Genomic DNA, 11505 nt, shown 5'->3' on the forward strand with positions numbered 1-11505 from the left:
CATCCCCTCTCGTCGTCATCGTCGTCGTCGACTATATATGTACAAAAACACATCAGTTGTCGCCTGCGGAGAAACCGAGGTGAATCCATGGCCAAGCAGACAGTAGTGACACTGACCACAAACTCTGCAATCTCGTCGCAATGTACACCGTATTTACACTGTTCATGATCTTACGCATGTTTGTTTGCTTGTCCGCGATATCGTCTGCAGTTGGAGGTGTCTATTGCCTGTGGCAGCCTTGCGTCGAGAATTCGTCCACCTCGAAATCGGATGTCATCATCGACGGATAAATTCCATTTCTAGTCAATGAAAGTCTTCTCTTCCCCCGGTGTGAACATGGGGTCTTCCGGGTGTTCTTGACCCTCAAGGACACAGCAAAGAATCCGAGGGGGTGGATGGATGCAATACTGAAGCCACGTTCGGAACCTCTCGAGGACGCTTGCATTAGCTCAGGTGATGTCACCTACTTTGACAGTCCGTGGCGTCGTTGATCCACAACCGATGACTTTTCACAAGTTGACGGCGCGGCGTTAGAGCGGCACGACTCGGGGACGGTCTGCCTCGAATGATGGTCTACGTAGAAGCTACAGACGCTGTCCGCTCAATAGAAACCCGGCTTGTAACCTGCTCCGGAGCCGCCGTTGTTGGCCCTCGGACGCGGCGGGCCCACGTTCGAGGCTTTACCGTGGTGTGGTCCGTTGCCCATATAAGCCCGTTGGCTCCCCACAACAGCAATCGCTGATGGACCTACGGTGCCGAGGGAGCCTAGCGCGGATTTACCGCCACGCTGAGTCACGACGCTATTTGAGGCTTGGGGCACGTAGAAAACCTGCTGAGGTCCGTTGGGGGTCTGCACCGTTGCCGTTGGAAAACTTCCAGAAGGATAAGCCGTCGGAACTGCGATTGACGCCGACGCAGACGGATTCGACAGATCGCTCGAGTCATTTGCACAGAGGCCAAACTCGCGTCGCAACCTCTGACTGAGTGGTTCACGGCGGCTTTGAGGTGAGTCCAGCAGAGAGGATTCAATGTCTCGTTCCCTCTCGGGAGTGTCCGGGAACAGCGCCGACTTGAGCAGCGTTGACGAACCGCTCGGTCCGCCGAGAAGGTTAGACGTCGTCAACAGCTGCATCGGGGGCGCCGTTACAGCGGCAGGTAGACCTGAAAGGAAGAATGGCCTGCCGTGAGATTTTCGGCTCGGATATTTTCCCGATCGCTTCTATCCCGGATCGATTGAAAGTACACGATGGTATCAATAATTTCGCGACTCGTTCCCCGGACTTCTCATCTCCAGAGATTTCGTGACTCACTCGATATGATAGAGGACGGCAGGTGCATCGTCGGATTTGAGGGCTCCGAGCTACTTTTGCTCCGGTTCAGCGAAATTATCGACGAAGGGGTCGTTTTGTTATTTTGCGAAGAAGCCGTAAGTTTCGAGAGATTCCCGAGCAGCTCATCCGACAGAGGAGCCAACTTCATTCCCAAACCTAACTTCGGTCGACCGATCGTGTTGTTGTTATCGTTGTTGCTTTTGCTGCTGCTGTCGTTGTAGTTGTACGTCGCGTTCGGAGTGGACGCAGCGATTGCCGATTGTACCGATCCCGGAGCGGGTTCGCTTCGTTGCCGTTTCAAATACTCCGACAAACTAACTTTCTTCTTGCGGTCTTTCGGTGGTTCGCTCTCGGTGGACTGCTGCGAGAGCCGCCTAAGAGGCTCGATCGGCGGCAGCCGCGTGAGAACATCTCCACAATTCGTTGCTGATGTCCCCTTGGCTTCCGGCGCCGAAGGTTGCGCGTTGTCCACTTCATCGAGCGTCGGTGTCGTTGAGCCTTCCACCGCCACATCGTCGTCATCGTCGTCGTCTTCCATCGATTCCTTCGAAACCTCTACTTTACCTCCAGACACTTCTGCAAAGTCAAGTCGAACACTGTGTTAGGATCGGCGGGATGGAACGATTGTTCCCGCATCACGATCAACTGGTTGTCCCCGATAGAAGGGGAGAATTGATGTCGTTGAAGTTTCGCATCGACCGACTGAGATGGAATTCTTTTATAGGTAATACGAACCAGGAGCAGGGGGTGTCGAAATCCTGCATTTATCCTCGTCGGTCAGAATCTCGTTCTCCGCGAGTGGTGGTGAGGCTGTCGTTGTTGTTGATGTCGCTGCTGCTGCTGCGGCCACTGTTGCGGTTTCCGAGCCAGTCGCGAGTGCCGCTTCTTGAACAATGTGCGATGTGCAGTTCTGCCGTTCGTCCTCTGTCTCGGTCGTCTTGACAGATTCGCCTGGCGAATCGGTGCTTTCTCTCGGCTTCTGGTGCACGACCTCAACAGGTTCGTCTACAGAGCTCCTGTCCTGTCTAAGTTCTCGGAAACGATCCTTGCGGTCTTTGCGATGTTTTTCTTTCTTGTCTCTGCTCGATCGATCTTTCTCCTTGAGCTGATGGCGAGCAGGAGCTCCTTTCAAGAAGAGCGCCCTCGCAAAGGGGTCAGTCTCGTCGCACAGAATGTCCTCCGAAGGAGAAACGTGATCGTTTTTCTCCTTCTGTTTCCTGTTCGACTCCTTCAGCGAGTTCGTGGACCTGCTGCTGGCGGCCTCTTTTTCGTCCTTGGGCAATTTCACATCCTTGCTCGTGTGTTTGTTCGACGAGCACTTCTCTTTCGAAGATTTGCTGCTTGACGAGTCACTCCTCGAAACCTTTGCGGCTGCTTTTACTTCGTCTTTGAGAGTCCTCGGGTCTTTAGGGTTCCTGTTCCGGCCACCGCCGCTGCTGCTGCCACTGGAACTGCTGCTGCTGGCGCTGTCCTCTCTCTGAGGTTTGGCTTCTCCAGCTGCTGAGTTCTTCTCCGCCTTGAGTTGAGGCGCGACATCTTTCAGCTGATCGCCTTCGGACTTTTCATGAGCGACATCGGTCTCCTTGTTTTTCCCTTTCGAGCTCCTCGGCTCCTTGGACTCTTCCTCCATCGCCTCGGGGCTCGCCTCTCCGGTGGTGGTCGCAGCCGGGTTGGGATTCTCTTGTCGTTGCTGTGCGGAACTTCTCTCCTCGGACTCCGAATCGGAAACCGCTGACGACCGTCTCTTGCTACCGACCTCTTTTGATGATTTCCGGGATTTGGTCTCTTTCACGAGCGAGTTCCTCCCAGAGGATTTCTCTGCGGTCTTCGGCCCTTCGGCCGTGACCGGCGCGTCGGTCGAGTCGTCCCCTTGCGTCACAGGGGTCGAAGAGGCTGAGCTCTCCACGGGTTTCTCGAGCTCGACACTTTCGCTCTCGGTCGCCGACTCCACGGACGTAGACTGGCCCAGAACGGCGTTCGGAGCGTCCTGGTTGTCCGCATCGAGCGTTTTGTCCGTCGTTCGTGACATTGACACGTCCATATCATCATCATCATCATCGACATCACAGTCGTTTTGTCCGTCTCGGGGTTCTTCAGACGCCGCCGTCGTTGCCGCAAAGTCGTCCTTTTCGTTGACGTGAACCACATCGACAAGCGGTTCCTTGCCGCCGCCGCTGCTCCCGCCGTCATCGTCGTCGTGATGATCGTCGAGATGGGGCGAGTCGGTCAGCGGACTCGGGCTGTCGATCGACTCTCTCATTAGACGTCGTTTCTTCAACGGGGTCACCAGATCGGCACCGTGCGTTGTGTTGTCGTCGTCGGTGGCACTGTGCACGTCGGTGTTGGCGCTCGAGCCCAGTTGCCCACTGTGGTTGACGCTGCCGGTGTTCGAGGGGGAATGGGCTTCGGGCGTGCTGTCGCCGTCGTCACACATAGCTTGACGCAGCCAGCGTTTCTTCGCCGAACCTGCTCCAGACGCGCAGTTGCTGGTCGCGCCTTGCTGGGCACCGGTGACCGCCGCCGTCGTGGACAGCGAGTTCGATCGCCGTAGATGGGCCATCGCGTTGCCGACGCTGTGGCTGTCTCGGACAAAACACACGGACTCTTCCTCTTCCTTGAGACCGCTGCTGGGCGGATGCGAGGGCGAATCGCCGCCAGAGAGATCCGAAGCCCCGTTGTGCTTCTCCTGCAGCCAGCCCTGCATCAACAAGCGCTTTGACTTGGCTGGCTGAGCGAAGCAATCATTGGAGTTCTGATGATGACTGACCTCCGAACAGCCGCTTATAGTTCGGGCCCTGCCTCGTTTCATTGGAGTGTTCGATGCGCTTTTGCGGCGGCCCTTCTTGCCGCTCGAGGCCAGACCGCTGCTCGACGACGACGGCCTCTCGTCCGATGAGCCGTCGTTGTTGGCGACACTGAAACGCCGTTTATCCGCCGTTTCCTTGCCGGGCGTATGCCGATGTTCGGCGGCCATCTGCTTCCGTTTCTGCTTCTGCTCCATTTTCTCGAACGCCCTCATGATCGCGTCGAGTTTGCGCTCCTCGCGAGTCATCTTACGCTCGGACCCTTTGTCCTCTCGGACCTTCTCCGCCGATTCGCCCTGCTGCTGGTGGTGACTAGTGGTGACGTGTATTCCGTCTTGACTCTCGGCCAATTCGGTTTTGATGTCGAGCTCATCGGAAAGCTCCTGTTTCACGTTCACATCCGCCATCGAGGACGTTCTGCGTTTCCTGACCGCGGCACATTTGACCGGCGGCGACGACGACGGGACAGCGTTCGTCGACGGGGACGACGTCGCGGAATCCGCCGGCGGGGCTATCGACGACACGGCCTCGTCGACTTCGATCATGTCGTCGGGATCTTCTTTCTCGGTTTTGATTTTTGTCGCAAACATCGCGATCGCGCCCACCGATGTCGGTGAGCCTACGGCGCGTGCGATCGCTGCTGTCGGCGCCGCGGTTGCCGCTACCGATGCAACGGCGGCCGCTCCACCTGCCGCCGGTGGGCAAGCCGCTGCTGACGCCGACGGCGTAGGAGCGGACGCCGGAGCGGCGGCGGTGACGGCAGCAGTAGCTGCAGCAATCGTTGTTGTTCCTCCTCCAGGCTCCGACGACGTGAGCGGGGACGACGCCGGAGGGCTCACCAACGTCGCAGAGTTTGAGCTGAAAGTCGGAGAATGGAGCGACTCCTTCGAGTCCTTCGCGCATGGCGGCAAAAGCGTTGATGGCGCGGAGCTCTTGTGAGTTATCGGGGTGATCGGTGACGATGCAACAGAATGATTCGTGGGAGGCGATAACGAACGGAGATTTGACAACGATTTTCGTTCAATTAATGAAAGTTTCTTGGGACGACTTGGGGTTCGAGGTTGTTGTTGTTGCTGCTGCTGCTGCTGCGCGTGATGCAGTTGTTGCGATTGTTGATGATGATTTTGCGGGGGGAGCTTGCCCCGACAATTGGACGCTCGATATTTACAATTCGATGTCCGACCGCAGGCGCAATCCAAGCCCGAGGCCGGCGGCAGCTCGAAGGCGATCGTGATCTCTTCCTCGTGCCGAACACCTCGAGGACCCGCCACGATCCACAATTGTAGAAGTCCGTTCTGGACCACGTGACGCAATTCCGAGTTAGGATGACAGGATCTTCGCACCGCCCGCGCTTCGTTACCGTAACGTCGGGAGTCAACGCATAGCGTCTCTTCGAAGTCGTCGTCTTCCTCGTCGTCTGATGAATCCGTGCGTTCGCGATCCGAGCTCGCCGTCAGGAGTTTGCCCGTCGGCGAGTAGAAGAGCACATGGTGTTGACTGGTTTTACGGTTCCCACTGAACTGGTCCATGATCATGAATCGACCCCGGATCTCGGCGATGGGGAAGCCCGGCTCGAAATGGGATGTGGCGACAAGACCTTTCGTGTCACCGAGGCTTACTTCACACAACCTGCAGGGCAAATTGAAATTTTAGTTCGGACTTCCACCGAAATAATGGAAATGATAATTATTCGGAAAACACCGGTCGCATCGAGCCCGTCGACGGAGGACGGGAGCGTGGGAGCTCTGAAGACGTGTCGTTGCCAAAAGTATACGGAGGGGGAGCTCACCGATAGGACTTGGTCGAATGCAAAGCCATTATTCTCTTGAGCAGCACTTCTTGTGCGGCCGAGTTCCCTCGCAGAGTGAGGATCTGAACCTCCGGTGTGTACTGATTGATAATTGACTCTTCGTACAGCTCGTCGTCGTCGTCATCGTCATCGTCGTCGTCTTCCAGCATATCCTCTGCGTCGGCGACATCGATCTCGCTTTTGATTGGTGCTGAGCTCCGGAGATGGTTTGTTCGGCTGTATGCTCCCGATTGGGTTTTCTTGCCACTACGAAGTTTGGCGAGCGCGTCTTGAGCCAGGAGTTTCCGTTTCGCGGACAGTTTCCCATTTTTCAGAGCAGGTCGCTTGCCTGGCGTTGTCGAGGGAGATCCGGAGATCGCCGACGTCGACTGAGAACTCAACGGGGATTTCATGCCACGCTGAGCCTTATTCTCCTTCATTTTACCCTTGACCGTGCTTCGATTCCTGAAATTCTTCAGTATCTGCTTCTGTTTGTTCTTGAGGAAGCGTCGGTTGAAATGTTTTTTGGCGAGACCGTTCGAGATACCCATTTCGGAAACCCCTACGTCGACGAAACCGTTCAGTCTGAAACGATGATGAAGAATTAGAAGAGCTCAATGAGCCGAACCGGTTTCGCTCGACAATTCAATGACATGTTATTATTATCGATATCGATGTTATCGAATCTGTGGAAGAAGAATGGATCTTGTGATCGTCGCCCCGCCACGATCCGGATGATAATGAACAGAATTCTCCGGGGCTGGAAATATCCCCGACTCACCCGTGATCTTCGGACTTCTTCATATGGACCGAGCCGGGCTCAGAGGCGCCGCCGCCAGCGGAGTTCCGGAGCGGAGAGAGTTTGTCTTTCTTCCGCATTTGGAGAGACTTAGCTCGGGTCTTGTCCACCCGACGCGGCTTGCACTTTTCACAGAAGTACGAATCCGGAATGTTGTTCTTATCCAGTCCCATGCATTCGACGTGCTGCCAAACGCCGCAGCCATCACAGCAGATCATGTACTCGTCGTCGTGGTTGAAGCCACTGAAACAGATTCGGGAGGTTTAGCCCGGTGTCAACCCAAAGCGATACGATAATGTGGTAAGGCGATTCGCTTCTGGATCTAAGGAGAAGGAAAAAAACGTTCCGAAAACTCACCAAACGCATCGAGTGATGCTCTCGTCGCCTTCGGACCAGTTATCGCTGCGCTTGGAGAAGGCATCGTCGAAGGCTCGGCCTTTTTCCGTCGACTGCTCAGCGTTGTGGACGTTATTCTCTTTCCGACGGCGTTTCTTCTGCTGTCGCAAAAGACCCTTCTCCTCTCTCGTGAGACCGGAGTTGAAGTTATGATGTAGACCGGGTCGCTCCGGAGAGCTGTGGAGGTGTCCGAGCCCCGACGGACCGCCATGGGCAACGACGGTATTGTTTTTCATATGATGTTGTACGTTAGGATGAAACTGATGATGGAGAAGATGGTTCGTTGACGTAGACGTTTGATAGTGTGTTGAGGGGGGCAGGGTCGTTGTCATCGTTGGGGGTCGACCCGCCGCTCGATTATTATTCGTGTTCGGGTGATGAGTTGCACTTGAATGGGCTTGATGATGATGATGATGGTTATGATGTTGGATCTGGACTGTCTGAGTTACGTGGTTCGCACTCGCATGCTGGTGAGGAGGTGCCGCGCGCACTTCCTCGAAAGGAAGATACGACGGCGGCGGGGAAGCCGGTGGTGTCGGCGGCGGAGGGGCGCCATAATTGTGATCTTGGTAAGGTAATCCGATGTGAACCTTCCGAGGAGCGGGATTCGACGCCACGACCGGCTGGTGGTTTGCCGGCTGCGTTTGATACGTGTAGAAGGTTTCCATCGAATTTCTCTGATTGGGAGGTTGATTCGCGGCACCGGCCAACAACGCCAGTCCGCTCAAACCCGAGGATGCTTGCGCAGATGTCGCGTCGACCGTGACGCTCTTCGTCGGCGTGTTATGTTGCCCAGCTGCCTGGGTTTGGTGTTGCATCGTGTTGTGACAGTAGAGTAAGAGGGCGGCCGCGGCCTCCTCGTCGTCCGTCGGGCCCTTCGGAGACGACTGGACTCTCTGCTGTCGCTGAAGCACCGTGTGGTGTCCACCGGTGTTTCTCCTCCTGTTGACGATGTTGCTGCTGCTGCTGATATTGTTGCTAACAGCGCGGTGGCTGTTAGTCTGACGCAAGTGGTCATGGTGTTGGCCGAGGATGGCGACGCGCTCGATGTCCGGCTCACCGTCTGAGTCGGGCAACGGCTCCTTCGAAGACGACGACAGGGTTTCTTCCGTGTCGTCGCTATGATGTCCAGCGTCATCGTCGGCGTTCGGATATCTATTGTTGTTGTTGACGTTGCTCGACTGCCTCCTCCGGTCCCTTCCCAGACGACGGAACTCCTCTTCCTCCTCGTGTGGTAACAGAGGCGGAGGTGGTAAATTCGAGAAACTTGTCATAGCAATCTGTATAACAGGGGTGATAGCTTGGTCACCCCAATCAGTAATCGGTTGTTCGCACGAACTTGGCTCCTTTCGTGGTGGGCATCAACAACATAGGCACAGCATGGAGAAAGATACATCTTAATCCACGATTCCTGTAAAGAAACAAAGGATCAGCTCATTGGACGTCATCCCGGTAGATCAGGCTGTCGAGAGGGCTGGGGGGAGACGCATGGACTTCAAGAAATACGATGAACGACAGGCGAGGAGCGTCACACTCGACTCGACTAACAGGAGGGCTTCGGCTTCCAGCTCGCGATTCGACTCCGGTTCGACACTCGACACCCCCGGTCTAGAGCCAGACCGCGGACACCGAGTATGACAGGATTCTACATCGAGGATCGGAAGAACTCGCCAGAAAAACGTGTACTCCACAGCTCGGTGAAATTGATAATAATCGATTCTGTCTCCGTAAACGACATCTACTCAATAATCTCGCCCCTTGCGTACCCCCGATCCATGGCGTTGCGAATGGTCGAAAACCGCGATACCTAGTACTGACTCCGTCGACCCCCGTCGACCTCTCCCGATTCACGGCAGACGTCGATCCCATCGAATCGAATGGGAAACGGAAGAGAGTCGAGCAGGCGTGTCGCAAGCGACTGAGTAATTCTTGAATGGAGCATGGAGTATCTGCTGCCGTAGCCGCGCGAGCGTTTGAGCGAGGAGAAATGCAGCGATGAAGGAAGAGAGTATTTTCCTTACTCTTGTCCAAGGTTGATGTCTATACACACTTGGAAATAAGCCAATGAATTTTCTCGACAGCCGACTTCTTTGGTTTCGCAATGCTCCCCTTGGCTGGATCCGACTTTGTCAGAGTTTCATGATGTGCGAGAATCGAGTCTCGCTCACGAGGGAGAAATACTGTCCTTGAGTGTTCCTCAGGGATCCAATCGCGGCTCGGTCGAGCCCACCGCTCAGCGCAACTCCGACTCCGCTCTCGCTCGCCCTCGAAAGACATATCGCGAATAAAAGCAATTAGCGAAAAAATCCGCATCCGACACTCGGTTACGATTTTTTATGATCCGTAACCCAGTGGCCCACAAATCCAGTGCAGTGTTAGTAAGAGCGGCGGAACCGGTCGCACACCGAGCCGCTTCAATCGAAAGGTTGTTGAACTACTCTCTCGTTCCCAATCGTTTCGCGAACAACAAAGAACTCCTTCCGGCGTCGCTGATGATGAGGCAGCAGCAAGAGCCGCAGCAAGTACTCGTCGTCGTCTCCTGCTTGTCGCTCTCTCCCTGAGATTGCTGAACGAGTTGGAAGTGAGCGACCGAACGCCCGCCCGCCTGTGTGCAGTCCCGGCAAGCTTGCCGCGAGAGCAGCCAGTGATCGCCAACGATGGCTTTCTCTTTTGGCGCTGCTACCATCACGACTAAGCGGCAGCGCCGGTCGACCCGCCCGCCGGCCGAGCTTGCTGGCCACGGCTTCGACTCAAAATTCGAGCGACACAACTGCATCACGCGCATAGCGCTTAACTCGTAGTCAGCGAGCGATCCGTGCCGCCGCCGTCGGAACCCACACCGGTGGTGACTCACACTCCGGCGCCGCCTATCGAGCAAGACTCGAAACTTTTCTGTTGCGCCCTCGACTGAAGACAACAGACTGTGAGAGGGAGAAAGCCAGCCGACTGGGCAGGTGACAGCAAAGCGGCAGCCGCAATCGGAGAAGCTTCGAGACAACTCGACCGGGCATGTTCCCGCGCGCTGATGATCAGAGAGGAGGGATTCAATCAATTTATTCCCCTTGATCACCGAAGGAAATTTTCACGAGTCTCGAGGGAAGAAGATGCGCCGCTCATCGAGGACACCATGCATGCATGAGGGGTTCCTCCCCCGTCGAATCGCTGCCTCCATCAATCGATCGTTCAAGCGAACGAGCCAGCTCGGCCAGTCAGTCAGTCGGACGAGCGATCGATCGATCAATCAACTCCGGCAAGTGAAGGCCGGTGTCCTGAATGAAAGATTAGTTCCGAAATTTCCCACTTCAATTAGGCTTTTCAACAGCCTGTTCACAAATCCAGCCCTAATGAGACACTTCGGTAACGACGCGACTGTCTCAATGTCCCTTCCAACTGCTGGTCCGTATCTCTGACTGACTGAGAGTCTCCACGCGCGCTTGGTCTCCCATTACATTGTAGCGGGGCGACTATCCGAAGCTGCGCGCGCAACTGACTGCAATCGGTGGCAGCAGTGTCGACTCTTCGCATTCGGTCGCGCGCACTTCATGCCCCTTGGCTCAATGAGCTCCGATCAGTCTCACTCATCAGAGATTTCGTGATCTCCAGCTCTGGAATCTTCACGTGGATGATGAGTACTCTGCATATCTCTCGTTCTCGGGATCCCTCGAGACATTTCCCGGGTGTTCCTTGAAATACCCTCGCCAGAACTGGATTCCATCCTCGCAAAAGGGGCGGAACTCCCCTGGAGCAACATTCTAAGAACAACTTCCCCTCATCGGCATTCTGTGAGCTGAACGAATACCAGAGTCGGGGCTCGTCATTCTCGCTAGCGAGCGCTCGCCTTGCATCATTGTTCTCTCGTTCACGTTTCGAAGTCCTCTCGAACCCGTCTCCGGGTTTCGAACGATACAGTTGATCGTGAGAGGCACGGTACCCGGAGCAAAGATCGCCAGTGGTCGGTGCGGAACCAGAAGAAAATAGAGAATGAAACGATTCTCTCTGGGTCTTGAAAAGAGCTAAAATGAACCTAACAAGAGGCTCTGACGGAATAGATCTACTATAGGTCGCTCTCAAGCCCGCGGACAGTCGGAACGAGTCCTCGGAAGAAGCCGCATCGTCAAAACGTTCTGGCCTCTGTGGCGAGTCGCCATTTCGAAAATTTTCGTCGCGCGAAGCAGAACGGGGTGGGGGCGGGAACGGAATGGAGGAAAATTCGCCAGCTCATCCAGAGAAAGAACTCTGCACAACCGATTCGTCTAATGACTGAGACCAGTGATAGGATTGTATATCGTCGTATCCGTACATGGGAGCTTCATCTTCACAACGATGAAAGTCAGAAGAGGAAAGTGAAAGAGCGAGCGCCAGTGCCTCACCGGCAGCTCCAAACCG

The 11505-nt window shown here is 55.4% G+C and overlaps 1 protein-coding gene across 1 annotated transcript; it reads right to left on the reverse strand.

Moving 5' to 3' along the window:
* Positions 1-601: 601 nt before the first annotated feature.
* Positions 602-7115, reverse strand: LOC108864862 (mucin-17). Its single transcript, XM_029112745.1, has 7 exons — positions 7081-7115; positions 6706-6966; positions 5925-6509; positions 2067-5764; positions 1559-1907; positions 1311-1528; positions 602-1161 (listed from the first exon to the last, which is right to left on the reverse strand). The coding sequence occupies exons 2-7, from the start codon at positions 6939-6941 to the stop codon at positions 602-604; spliced, it is 5646 nt and encodes a 1881-aa protein (XP_028968578.1). The 5' UTR covers positions 6942-6966; positions 7081-7115.
* Between the last annotated feature and the right edge of the window lie 4390 nt (positions 7116-11505).

This window comes from Galendromus occidentalis, unplaced genomic scaffold (assembly GCF_000255335.2).
Source record: "Galendromus occidentalis unplaced genomic scaffold, Mocc_1.1 scf7180000077526, whole genome shotgun sequence".
In the NCBI taxonomy this organism is placed as follows: Eukaryota; Metazoa; Arthropoda; class Arachnida; order Mesostigmata; family Phytoseiidae; genus Galendromus; species Galendromus occidentalis.